Source organism: Bos javanicus, chromosome 9 (assembly GCF_032452875.1).
Source record: "Bos javanicus breed banteng chromosome 9, ARS-OSU_banteng_1.0, whole genome shotgun sequence".
NCBI lineage: Eukaryota > Metazoa > Chordata > Mammalia > Artiodactyla > Bovidae > Bos > Bos javanicus.
The window spans coordinates 18,881,488-18,895,318 of NC_083876.1; the positions used below are offsets into that span (position 1 = coordinate 18,881,488).

Here is a 13,831-nt window from a genome sequence, read left to right on the forward strand (position 1 = left end):
AAAAAAAAAAATACCTGTCTCACAATATGGAACATCTACTGACTGTTTCACACATGCTGGCCCTGTGCTAAGAACTTTGTATTCATCATCTCATTTAATGTCTGCAATAACCCAACAAGGTAGAATATATTTTTAGCCCAGTTTTGCAGATGAGTCTCAGAGACCTGAGAGGCTTACAGAGTTAAGCAACCTACCCTAAAACATACAGCTAGTAAACAGTAAAGCCAGGTCAAACTGGACGATCTCCCCAACAAAGACATGAAGTAATTCAAGTTACTACTTTCTTTTTTTGAAAACGATTCATTCATGCACTCGTTCAACAGTTATAGTACCTGTGCTAAGTGCTGTGGTGGGAATTAAAAAAAAGGCCAGAGCCATCAAACACTTCATGGTCAAGTGAAATTAGAAGGACTACAAAATTAATTCAAAATTAGGTAATCAAATAATATATGTCAATTTAGAAACATGGTCCTCACTTTTAAACATCAGAGGGTGGTTACAAGAAAAGCATGGGACCAGGAAGTCACAGAATCTTCACTAATGAGGGCACCTACTGTGCACAATCTAACCTCAACGGCTATTAATATAACAGGCCTTGAATTTACGTTTCTTCTACTTCAAAGAAAGCAAGACTTCACAGACCACCTCTATTAACAAACTAGCAATGATCCCCTTAAGATAAAAAAAAAACAACAAAGTAACCCCCAACCCTTTTAACCAAACAACTTTTTGTCAGTGTTTTTTCTTTGGACATGCAGTCTGGCCAAACTTTTGAATGTTTAGAACTCATGGTTTTTCTTGTGGCTCATTATCATTTCTTGCCATGAATTATAAATACTGTCATATTTATATTACTTACCCTCTCAGACTGAAAGAGCCTTAAAAACAAGGGCCTTTACTCATTCATTTCAGAAAGAGTTTGTAATGTCAATAATTCACTTACTTCCCCAAGGTGATGGTACTCTGCATTAACATGATGCTTGATAAATGTTTATTTCACATGAAGTGAGTGAAGGGCTGAATAAAATGTATAACCCTGACGTTTTGGAGCCTTTACTCAAATATAGGTTTCATTTAAGTATCAACTCAATTAAACTCAGCAAGTATTTATGGATGGCATACTACGTGTCAGGCCCTTTCACATTCAGACTGGATAGCTCAAAATGGCACGTGTGCATGCTCAGTCGCTTCAGTTGTGTCTGACTCTTTCTGACCAGATGGACTGTAACCCGCCAGTCTCTGTCCATGGGATTTTCCAGGCAAGAATACTGGAGTCGGTTGCCATTTCCTCCTCCAGGATATCTTCCCAACCCAGGGATAGAACCCATGTCTCCTGCATCTCCTGCACTGCAGGCAGATTCTTCACCGCTGAGCCACCGGGGAAGCCCAAACCAATTTAGAGATTCAATTCAAGCCCTATCAAAATCATGGCAGGCATGCTTGTAGGAATTTACAATCTGATTCAAATATTTGTATGAAAGCCAAAACAATTTTGAAAAAGAATATAGTGAGAGACTGACATTACCAGTATCAAATCTTACTATACCATAGAAATCAAGATAATGTGGTATTAATATATGAATAAATATATAGATTATGAACACAATTCAAGAGCACAGACATCCAACCTTTACATTTATGATGAATTGATTTTCAACAAAGGTGCCTAGGCAATTCAGTGAAAAAGGATGGTCTTTTTAACAACTGGTGCTGTGATAAGTAGATATCCACATATACCAAAACAAAAATAATATAAAACTGAAACCCTTATCTCACACTATTTACAAATTTAACTCAAAATGGATCATAGACCTAAATATCAGAGCTAAAATTATAAAACTTCTCGAAGTAAATATCTGTGACCTTAGATTAGGCAAAGATTTATTAGACAGGATATTAAATGGATTTCATCAAAATTAAAAAAACTTTTGTTCTTCCAAAGACACAACAACAACATTTTTTAAAAAGCCACAGACTGGAAGGAAAGATCTATAAATCATTTATGATAAAGGACTTGTATCTAAATATATAAAGAACTCTTACAAATCAATAATAAGACGAAAATCCAATTTAAAAATGGGCAAAACATTTGAATAGACATTTCACCTAAGGTATCTATTATGCTAGTAAACACATGAAAAGATGCTCATCATCATTACTTATTACAGAAATGTAAATTAGGCTAATTAAAAAGCTATAACCAAAAAACCCCAACAATTAGCTATGAGCACAGATACAGAGAAAACTGGAACCCTCGTGCACTGATGATACAATTACCATCAAAATCAGTTTGGAAGTTTCTTAAAACATTAAGGATAGACTTTCATATCACCTGTCAGTTCCACCCTTTGGAAACTTCCCAAGAGAAAATGAAAATATGTCCATGCAAAGACTTACATATAAATATTCATGACAGCATTACTTAAAACAATTCAAAATGAAAACAATTCAGATGTCTATTGACCTGTGAAAGGATAAACAGAAAGTCGAAAATTCATACAACGGACTACTATTAGGCAATAAAAAAGAATGGAGTATGGATACAAGCTACTCTGTGGATGGACCTCAAAATCACTGTGCTGAGTGAGAGAAACCAGACACAATTAGACTACATATTGTTTGATTCCTTTTATATAAAATTTCCAGAAAAAGCAAATCTATAGAGATAGTAATCAGTGGTTGCCTAGGACTGGGGGGGAGTAGGGACTATCTGCAAACCATGGAGAAGACCTTTCTGGAGTGATGGAAGTGGTTTAAAACTGGACTACAGAAATGTTATACAACTCTATAAATGTATTAAAAGTCACTGATTTGTATACTTTGTATAGATAAATGGACTCTATGGTAAGTACATCATACCTCAATAAAGCTTTTTTTTTTTTAAGGAAATTACAGCCCCATCCATATTGCTTGAGAGTTGCTCAAGTGTCAGTGTCACTCAGCACTGCACAGTGACACAATCAATCTTTTTTTAAAAAAACAGACTTTTAAAAAATTCACATCTCATTATTCTTAATAATATACATGTATTTGACTTCTAGTTAAACTAAACATTTCCATGTATTGGGTTTGTTATTTTCTTAAAAGGATATACATCTATTTCATAAGGACATCTTTTCATCTTTTTTAAAGTAGCATGCTTTTTTCAGTGGTATGTGGTAGACATATTTTTTCCCAGTTTTTCATTAGTTTTAAAGTTTTGTTAACAGGGTTTTCTTTTTCTTTGCCATATGACATATTCATTTTCATGCAGTCAAATTTATCCGTATTTTCATTTACAGAGTCTGTCTCTGATGTTATAATACGCAATCTCCTTTTGAAAGATTAATCAGAAACCTTGAGTATTGTTAGGTAAGCATCCCCTGTTCCAAGACCAGCGTTACTAGGCCTTTCCATTTTATATAAAGAGATAAAGCATAATTTCAAACCTCAAAGCTGGAGGCAAACGGACTTTTCTGCCTTAAACCTTTAGGGTAAAGATGGACTAGTGCTGACCCCCAAATTCCTGGGAAATTGTCTCATCAGAGAAAACTTCACATGTGATACACTTGACTTTTCCAGTAGTTCCAGTGATGAGGAACTGGAAAAATAAAAAGAAGGATGTGAAAACGTGCCCGCTGCTGCTAGTCATGCCAGGACCATGGCTAGAGGGCTCACTGGCTGAGGCCTCTTTGGAGACCATCAGGTCATTCCCTAACAACGTGATCACTGCATTCAACGTGATCAGGCATTCGTGGATGTCTGCCCGGAACAGTCTAGAACTCAGTCACTCACTGTCCCACCACCACCTGAGTCCAGGAACACTACCATTTTCCCTGCTGCTCCATTCACTATTAGTGGGTGGTCACTCCCTACCCATCAGGTAATGAATACAGGAAACACAACTTTATTTAAATCTCACCGACTCAGGAACACATGTAACACTAACTGAAGAACCCGTCACTCCTGAGTGCTATACTCATCGAAAAATACTACTGCAGTTCCAAAAACCACTTGCTTTCATGTAGCTATGACTACCATACAAAGATACAGAGAAAACTCATAAAGGTAAGAGAGGCTCAGGAGGTACTGCACAACACAGGGACTACAAATAATATTTTGCATTAACTGTAAATGGAACATAACTATAACTGGATAAAAAAATTTTTTTAATAATTGTATTTTAAAAAAAGAAATGCCATAAAAATGTTTTATATTAATGTGGACACTATGGCCTTTAAGGCATATACATGAGGCCCGGTCATGTTAGATACAATCAGAAGAGGCTATTCAAATGCCTGAAAACAGAAAATGACTGATTTTTTTTCTTTGTATATATGAGTCTCCCCCACACACATACACTTTCAAGACTGGCCCCAATTCAACCTCTTTCCTTATCTATCCTACAGTTTTTGGAATCTATACTATATATTCTGGGACCTGTATACAGGTTTAATATTATTTAATTGTTTTGTGCCCATTACTCATCAAATTAAACATAAGCTCCATGAGGGCAAACTTTGTATTCCTATGGCATTCAAGCAGTACTAGGGTTCCAGATGCTTCTACTGACTTTGTTAGTGCCATTTCTTCCTCTGCAGCCTCAACAGTGCTCATTAAATAACATTTCTTGATTTCTGGAAAAAGTTGAAAAACAGGGGCCAAGAAGGTTAAAAAAAAAAAAAAAGTATTGTGAGGGCACTTTGAAAACTTACAATGTAAAACAGGCAGTGCTTTAGCTAAGAAAAATACCACGGAGTAGTATGTAAATGCTTTGGCAGATACCCCAGCTTTACAGATCTCGAAGAGCACAGCACAGATTGTCTCCAGTTCTCTTCTCTGCACCTAGGCAGGCTTTATCTAATGACTATAGTTTCCTATGTAAGTTTCAGGGAACCCCAGGGCTCCATGAGGCAGTTCCAGGGTTCTATGGGGCGGCATCAAGGTTTGCCTGGTGAACACAATGGCCATGGGAGCCACGTTTAATTTGTGGTTGCTCCTATCCAAGTAACAACCCAGGTCTTTGAGCCGTATGTATAAATGAAAAGAATTTCTATTAATCGAGGAGAGGTTTCCTATCTCAGAAGAAGACTGACACACAGGTGCCAACACACAGGTCGGCCCTTGGTCCCAGGATGCCTGGCTAGCTTCTTCTCTGCTTTCTAGGGAAATAAAACAATAATCAAAAGCCAGTTTCTCTACTGTTCTTCTGTTCTTCCCTTCTGTTCCCTTGAGAGAGGAGGGCAGTGAGAAAAAGTGAAGAGTAATGGTTTCACTAACTCTGACTCCTGGACAACAGGATTCCAGCACATGAGGATCTCTTATAATAAAGAATTTGTACAATCTATTTGTCTACATTTGTTAATAATTCCCAGAATGGAGATGATATCAACTCACTCTGGAACCCAGTTCTTGGTGACTCTACTAGAATTCCCAACCTCATCATTAAACCAAAGATAAAATGCCGAAAATGGTGGCATCATTCTAATGTCCTCATTGTAGTACTGGAAAAACCGTACTTTCATAATAATTAAGTTTAACTAATGAATCCGAAGTATTAGTACTCATCCATCTTCTCAGGCTGGGCGTTTCTTTGCATTTCAAATTCCTCTTCACCGCCCATGAGTGAGTAAATAAAGAGAATGAGTAAACAATGTCTGGAAGTAAGGCCTTTACCTACAGCATCTAATTAAACCTTTGGTACTAGTTATTGGTAGCTGACACCCTTAGGTAATTCCTGTCTTAAAGCCCCAGTTCAATGGCAGTACCACCATCTCTCAAGGAGTTCTGAGGTTTAAATAAGACGTTAAATCAAACTCCGCCCACAGTATGAGGCATATAGTATGTGCACAATAAACTCTTAGATTTTTTTTAAAAACTTTTAATTATAATATTTATTTTTCCAAATGGAGGAGACAAGTTTTCCATCAACTTCTAAAGACAGATAAAAAGTCAAAAGCCTCTGTATTTTTAAAGCTTCAAGATTTTGAAAATGAGATCACTTACAAACACAAATCATTCCACCATCTTTAACTGATACAGCAACATACTATTTGCCTTTTTGCTTCCAATTTAATATCCTCACTGCTTAACACTGTTGGACACGCGAGGCCAGGCGGTGGGAGGGTGCAAAGTATTTTCTCAGCAACAGCCGCCACACTGCAGTTTCTCCTCGGGGTGAAAGAAAGCCTTCCCTCGCTTCCCTGGGACAATGACAAGTCGCAGCCGGACTCAAAGGGAAACGTGCGTCCCCGGGGCGAGTCACTTGGGTGTCCCGGGCCTGCGCGGAAGGGGACACATAATAGTCCTGCAGGAGGGACCCCAGGTCCCCCCTCCGCACCCAGGGGTGCGAGAGCACGCGGAGCCCGCCTTCCCGGACCGAGTGTGGGTTTGGGTCGCCGAATCGGACCCGGTGACCCCTGCCCTTTGCAAACACAGTTGCGCGCGCCCCCGGCGGCGTCCCGTTCCTGCGCAGGGCCAACTCCGCGAGTCCCCCGCCGCCAACTGCACGCAGGTCCAGCCGCCCGGCCCTGCCCGACACTGGACTGGGTACATACGGGTCTGCAGCGGGGGCGGCAGCGGGGTGAGCACTATGTTAAAACATGGCTTTCCCTCTCCCGTGGCCTGAGCGCCTTCGCGGCGCACCGGCGTGGGCATGGCCCACAAGGGAATAACCCCGACATCTGCCCGACTTACTGGATTCATTTTCGATCTCCCTGTGCGTGTTACTTGTTACTCCTCCCCTCCGCCCGCTCCCCCCGCCCCCGGTCTCGCTGCTTTTTCCTGCACACTAACCTCAATCTGGCAGTTTTGGAAACAGAAAACTCCCTTTCTGGAAGCGGGGGGGTGCAAAGCGCTTTTGCGTCTTGTTCGAGGTAGAAACCATTCCGGCTAGAATGAGTTCGAAAAGAAGGGAAGTCGCGTCGCCGGAAAGAAAGTAACATCCAGAGATCGATGAGGACAGAGGGAGGGAGCAAGATCTGCAACAGGCACCTGAAAACAAGCCTGAAGGAGCAAAGAGAATCGCCGCCCCCGAGTTACTACCGAGTGCATTCCGCGCCATCCATAGCAATGGCAAGATTTGCTCTTCTCATAGTCTGAAGGCCTTTGAAATCTTTTGGGGGTAAGACTTACCTTTCTCTTCGGCATAATGACTGTATTCGTGCAGCTTAAAAGTAAAGCAACGGGCTGGAACTACTGGCACCGCCGCTGGATGCTGCCGCCGCCGCAGCTGCTCACGCGCAGGTCTTGGCGTAGCCCGGCCTCCGGGACCTCAACCTCGGCGGCTCCCTCCAGGGGCCCTCTACTCGCTGGTCTCCCCGCTCCTCCAATAGGGAGCCCCGGCAGCCGGCCGCGAGGCCCCATTGGCTGCGGCAACGTTCTAAATTCCACGAGGGCACGCCCACCTCCGCGCGCACTGTACGCGCTGTTGTAGTTTCCACTTCACCGAAAAATCTGCCTGGCGACTGAGCATGCCCAGTTCAACTAGTAACCCCCGCAAGCCACGGGATCCTGGAGTTTCATTGTTTTGTTGCTCCCTATTTGGATTGTTATCAGTAGGAAGTGTGGGCCTTCGTAAGAAGGAAAAAGAGTAAGGATGGACACATTAACTTTATAAGGTAAATGTATACGCGGCAAGCATTTTGTGTTTCCTGTAAAAGCTTGTAATGAGTGCTGTGTGGTGCAGAGCTTTGAAAGTGGGAAGGTACTCTGCTCTGAGACAGTCTGGCAGTCTCTAAGGGTCTCAGTTTCCCCTTCTAGATTTCTAGTGACAGTAAACCCTAAAACTGCTTAGGAATAATTTCCTAAAATCTGATTTCATATCGCTTACAAATTCAGTCACCAGCAAACTAAGCTTGAAGGTGAATAGGGTGTGTTTACTATGGAAATTAGAAAAGACTGAACAAGGTCAGATAAGATTATTTTATTTTTTGAAACATATTTAAATGACAATTCAAATATGCACAATTTAATGTTTCTCAAAGTTTTGCAAGGCATCCAATGGATGCCTGGATTAAATATAAAATATATAAAATAAAATAGAAAGTATTTTAATATAAAATAAACACTCTGGATTTATTTTATGAAATTATTCTTATCCAGATACCATAACCAGTGATAAAACCTCAAAAGTAGAGAGAACTAGAGATCAATTTCCTTCATAAACACAGACATGAAATCTTGAATAATATTTTAGTAAATTAAATAACTGTAAATGAAATGTAAATTTTAAAAATTGTGAATCACCTTTATGTTGAATACTTGGAATCTATATAATTTTCTACATCAGCTTTACCTCAATTAAAAAAAGTTCTTTTTAGGAAGTCAAATCCAGCAACATTTAAGAGGATAAGCCTTCATGACCAGTGAAGTTTATCCTGGGAATGCAAAATTGGTTTAACATCTGAAAGTCAATCAAAGTAGTTATTTGAATAATAAATAGTATTATAATAATAAAGTAGTATTCTTTATTAATAGAATAAAGGAAAGAAAAAACAGTTTTTCAACAGATACAGGAAAAGCACTGGTGAATGGTTAAACAAACTTTAGTAACTATATACAATAGAATACTACTCAACTTGATGAAGAGGAATAAAATATTCCTACCTGGATGAATGTCAAAAACAAAATGCTTTGTGAAAGAAGGCAAGTATAAAAGACCATACTGAATAATTCCACTTACATGAAAATTTTTAAAGCAAAATTACACAGTTTTATAATCATGTTGGAAGGCAAAAGTTCACATTATAGGAAAACACTAATGAGACCTTACACTACAAATATGGCCAAATCCACTTTAGTTACACAAAGGCTACAAATATATATTAAATAGCATCATCAAGTAATTAATTTCAATGCTTGACATTTTTCTTTGTTAATTTTCACAATAATGAATTAGTATCCTAGAAAACTACAGAAGTGATCAATGACTTTCTTTTTTGTAATATCTTTAGGAACACATGGATTTTTGGGCATGGATATTTTTTTGGCATGCTTCAACCTGTTGCCATTATTACTTTTTTTGATACTCAATTGCTCCAATGTGAGAGACTTTTTTCAAATTAGTACTTGTATACTTTTGACATGATCCCAATTGTTTTTGATAGACTCCTTATTTTCGGGTGTTCAGTGGATCACGATACACTCAAAAGAACTGAGATAAAACCAGTTCTTTGCTTCAGCACTGGATGAAATTTGTTTATAATTTTACCATGGCAAGTAATTTATAATGAAATTGTTTTGAAAGACAGTTAACTTGCAAAGTGCTTTTTATTTTTATTTTTTCAGTTAAAAATTTTTGTTTTGGCCGAACCACACAGCATGTAGGGTCTCAGTTCCCTGACCAGGGATCAAACTCTGCATTGGAAGCACAGAGTCTTATCCACTGTACGTCAGGGAAGTCCTTGCAAAGTGCATTTTAACCCAGTGAAAACATTTTAAAATAAGGTATGTGTGGGAAGGATGCTGAGTAGCTCTTGAAATCTGGCTTGAATTGTTTTTCTTTATGGAGATAAAATGATGTCACAACAAAGGTGGGACTGGAGTGATTTCTTTTTCCCCCTCTGTGATGAAAAGTGATTCATGAAGTTGGCTGCTTTAGCTGATGTTTGTCAAGACTAACCACTCAACCAACAACAGCAAACACAATTGTGACTGTTTTTACTGCATATAATTAAATAGTGGAACTGGTTTATGGAATTCTCCAAGCCCGAATACTGGAGTGGATAGCCATTCAATGAAAATGAGCATTGCTAATTGGATAAAGAGGGTTGATTGTGGGGACCTTGGGTCCTTTGAGCCCCAGAATTCATTTCCAAGTGATGAGAATAATGGCTTTAGTTGTAAAAATAAATAACAGCATTGGTTCTTTTTACTTTGAAGGCCCTTGTACCTGCCTGAGCAGGATGTTAGGGAAGGAAGGCTCACCCTGTGCCTTCAATAGACTTCACTGGCAGACCTAGGGGTGAGGAGGCAGGCAAGGAGGATAATTTTGCAGGTAGCTGCGATTCCAGATTAGGAGGTAAAGACAGCCAAGCAGAAGTGAGTATGCCCTCTGCAAGACAGTGAGAAGGCCAACCTGGTAAGAAGAGACTCCTTGGTTTATCAGTAAATTCCTTGACCAATCAACCTCTAAGACTGTAAAGTCTTCTCTGTAGGCTGTGGATGCTGTTTTAGCCAAGATAGACAAAGGATAAATGAAGGGGGTTACTGCCTGAGGAAGAAGGAAAAATGAGTGAACAGACCTCTTTTCCAATTCCAGCTCCTTTCCCCTTCTTTCCTTCCCATAATGGTTGGAATCTTACATGGACCCCAGCATTTTTCAAACACCAAGGTGAAACCATATGTGGTACCATGACTGTGATTAAAGAAGATAGGGGAGGGAGAAGGGAAAAGAAAAAAGGGCTGCTGCTGCTGCTGCTGCTAAGTCGCTTCAGTCGTGTCCGACTCTGTGCGACCCTAGAGACGGCAGCCCACCAGGCTCCCCGTCCCTGGGATTCTCCAGGCAAGAACACTGGAGTGGGTTGCCATTTCCTTCTCCAATGCATGAAAGTGAGAAGTAGAAAATACTAGAGTGTATGTCACATGATAAAGGCAAGTCATGTTTTAGAAAGTGTTTCCATTTTCCATGTTTCCACATAAACACATGTCACACTTAGATACATACATGTGGAGTGTGTCTGTGTGTGTGTGTTCTAGGTTGTGACTTGAAATTTATTTTTAGGAGGGGTCTTGGTGAAAAACCTTGAAGCTACTGCACAGCCCTAATAAATATTCATTGGAAGGACTGATGCTGAAGCTGAAGCTCCAACACTTGGGCCACCTGATGTGAAGAGCCAACTCATTGGAAAAGACCCTGATGCTGGGAAGGATTAAAGGGAGAAGGAGAAGGGGATGACAGAGGATGAGATGGTTCAATGGCATCACTGACTCAATGGACATGAGTTTGAGCAAACTCCGGGAGATGGTGAAGGACAGGGAAGCCTGGCCTGCTGCAGTCCATGGGGTCGCAAAGAGCTGGGCACAGCTGAGTGAGTGAACAATCTTAGCCCTAATGAATCTTGTGGTTCTGGGGGCTCCAGCAATTTCTTCCTCTGGAGGAAAGATGCTTCATCTTCAAGTCTTGGAAACAAAATTTGAAAGGGAGGGGTCACCTCCTTTTTCTGTCCTTCCTTCCCTCTTTCAGGCAGGCACAGGCAGGTTTTGCTCGAAGTAATGGCAGCTGTGGAGAAATCAGAAGCAGAATCATATTTTGTTGCTCCTGATAGATCTCTAATTCCTGGATAAGTTACTGTTCTTCAGTAAATAGGCCAAAGAATTCCAGAAGTAAATGAACAAGAGGTGGCAAAAGAGTACTCCTTTGTTGTTGGTGGTGGTATTGTTATCAGTCAGGTCTCTAATTGGACTGAATGCTTTTTTTTGAAGAGACCACAGTTTTTACAAAGTAACTAGAACAGTCCATAGCTTCCCAGGTGATGCAGTGGTAAAGAACCCACCTGCCAATGCAGGAGGTGCAAGAGACTCAAGCTCGATCCCCTGGAGTAGGAAAGGGCAACCTGCTCCAATATTCTTGCCTGGAAAATTCCATGGACAGAGGAGCCTGGTGGGCAACAGTTCCTGGGTCACAAAGAGTTGGAGTTCTTTGTGACGTCTGTGGGGTTCCGTCACTCTAACCCCAGTTTACTGAATCAGAATCTTTTATGGCTGGATTTGGGAACGTACGTTTCAAACAAGCTTCTTGTATTGTTTTTTATACTAGAATTTGAGAATTCTAGTCTGGGCCTGAATGCTGGTACTTAGACTGTATATCTGTGAAAGCCTCTAAAATTAACACACTTCCAAAGTAGGACCTTCATTCTGTGGGCGAAACTTTCCCTGCCAGACCTCATCTTGTGCTCGGGCTTCATCCCTGCTCAGTTCCAGTTTTGCCAGGCACTACCTACTTTCTTCTCTAGTTGCAAGGAGAGTAAAAACGTCCCACCTTGAGATCTTAGAAAAGCATCTCATCCCAGCTTCCCAGGCAGCTCCTCAGCCTCTGGCAAGGTTAAATTCCGTGGCCTCGCACCCTCAAAGGGTACCCAACCTTAGCAAAACCCCACAAGCCATGCCTCCAAGGCTCTATTATTTCAGCATCTGGACAAGCACACCTTGTAACTGCATTAACGAGGAGGCCCAGGGTGTTCTGTGATCTTCCAACAGTAACCCCCTTTTTGTTTTCCCAGCCTTCAACAAATGTGGTTTACACAGTTTTCCCAACCTCCCCCTACCCCCCAGTCCTTTTCAGGTTCAATCTCTGTGTTATTTACCTCTCCTCCTTCTTCTTGCTGCTGCTTAAACTCACAGGAGTGTAATTAATTTGCTCTTTGTAGTTCTCCAAAGACTATTTGGGCAGAAATTAGCCATGCTCTGTAACTAGAACCAGGGATTGGGCTGCATTTGTTCAGCCGTCCCTTTCGGCTTGGATTGTCCACGTGTCCTGTGCCAGAAGCCAGCCAAGTTCAAGGTGATGAAAGTGGGGAATCCCAAGGTTCAAGGCAAGGACACAGTCAAGTCAGGACACATCCTATCCCTTTAAGGCAGAAGCCACAGCCTGCCAGGTGCCCAAGGCCAGCTAGGGGTTGTTGTCAGGCTCCCAGGCAGAGTTGTACTTTTTTTTTTAATTGGTGTCTTTTAATTTTTATTTATTTATTATTTTGGCCTCACTGTGAAGCGTGCAGGATCTTGGTTCCCAACCAAGGATCCAGCCCGCGTCCTCCTGCATTGCAATTGCAGAGTCTTACCCCCTGGGCTGCCAGGGAAGTCCCTTGTGTTGCACATTCTTGCAAACTATGGCCAGGGCAATGCACTCTCAAGCAGACCCACCTCTGCCCTCCCAGCTGGGATCTTGGTACCCATTTCTGATGTCTTCTGCATTTTCTTTAAATCTCAATATCCTTGCGAGCTTGTACAAAACATCCAATAGCTCCACCCCCATCACTACTCACAGGGCCCCCGTCTTTTAGGGCAGATCAAACCATTTCCTTTCCTCAATGGTAGCAAAAACAAAACAAAAACACCATCCAAGAAATAAAAATATCTAGGTTTAGGGAAATGAGACTCCAATCATTCTGGAAAACACCATAGAGCAACTGGAGATGGTCTTCAGGTTAGCTTGGTTATACTACTACTACTACTACTACTAAGTCACTTCAGTCGTGTCCGACTCTGTGCGACCCCAGAGACAGCAGCCCACCAGGCTGCCCCATCCCTGGGATTCTCCAGGCAAGAACACTGGAGTGGGTTGCCATTTCCTTCTCCAAAGCATGAAAGTGAAAGTGAAAGTGAAGTCACTCAGTCGTGTCCGACTCTCAGTGACCCCATGGACTGCAGCCTTCCAGGCTCCTCCATCCATGGGATTTTCCAGGCAAGAATACTGGAGTGGGGTGCCATTGCCTTCTCCTAGCTTGGTTAAGAGCTGCTCTAATTCTCAGGCATTAGGTTAGAGTTAATAGAGGCAATAAAATGACTTTGCCAGGTCAGAATGAGTTCTAGCCACAAGGCAATGAATTTTTTTACCCACAGTGGGAAACTAGCCTGAAAATGTGCCATAATCTTTAAGGTTGCTTTTAAGCATGGAGGGTTTTTATCATTGTTGTTTTTATTGTTTAAGTATGAGATTGTGCTATTCCCACCAAAAATCTCATCCTTTCTCATTCCTACTTTCACTTCTCCAGAATTTTTAGCAAATTTTTTCTTTTTTGTTTGTTTGTTTTCTGAATAATTCAGTTTATCCCTTAATAGGTCAAAATATTTTTGATTTAACTATTTTAAAAGTAAATTCTTTCACAGACATGGGAAATATAGTTACCAAAGA

At 41.0% G+C, this 13,831-nt stretch overlaps 1 protein-coding gene across 6 annotated transcripts in view; it reads right to left on the reverse strand.

The window, feature by feature from the left end:
- The window catches only part of HMGN3 (high mobility group nucleosomal binding domain 3), a 36,217-nt gene extending 28,885 nt beyond the window's left edge, over positions 1–7,332 (reverse strand). The window contains exon 1 of one of the 6 annotated variants that reach the window (XM_061427273.1): positions 7,114–7,332. In XM_061427273.1, coding sequence (XP_061283257.1) covers positions 7,114–7,128 — 15 coding nt within the window. In that variant the 5' untranslated portion in view covers positions 7,129–7,332. The remainder of the gene's footprint in view (positions 1–7,113) is intronic. The other 5 variants (XM_061427269.1, XM_061427274.1, XM_061427270.1 and 2 more) reach the window with 5 other exon arrangements.
- Positions 7,333–13,831: the final 6,499 nt, after the last annotated feature.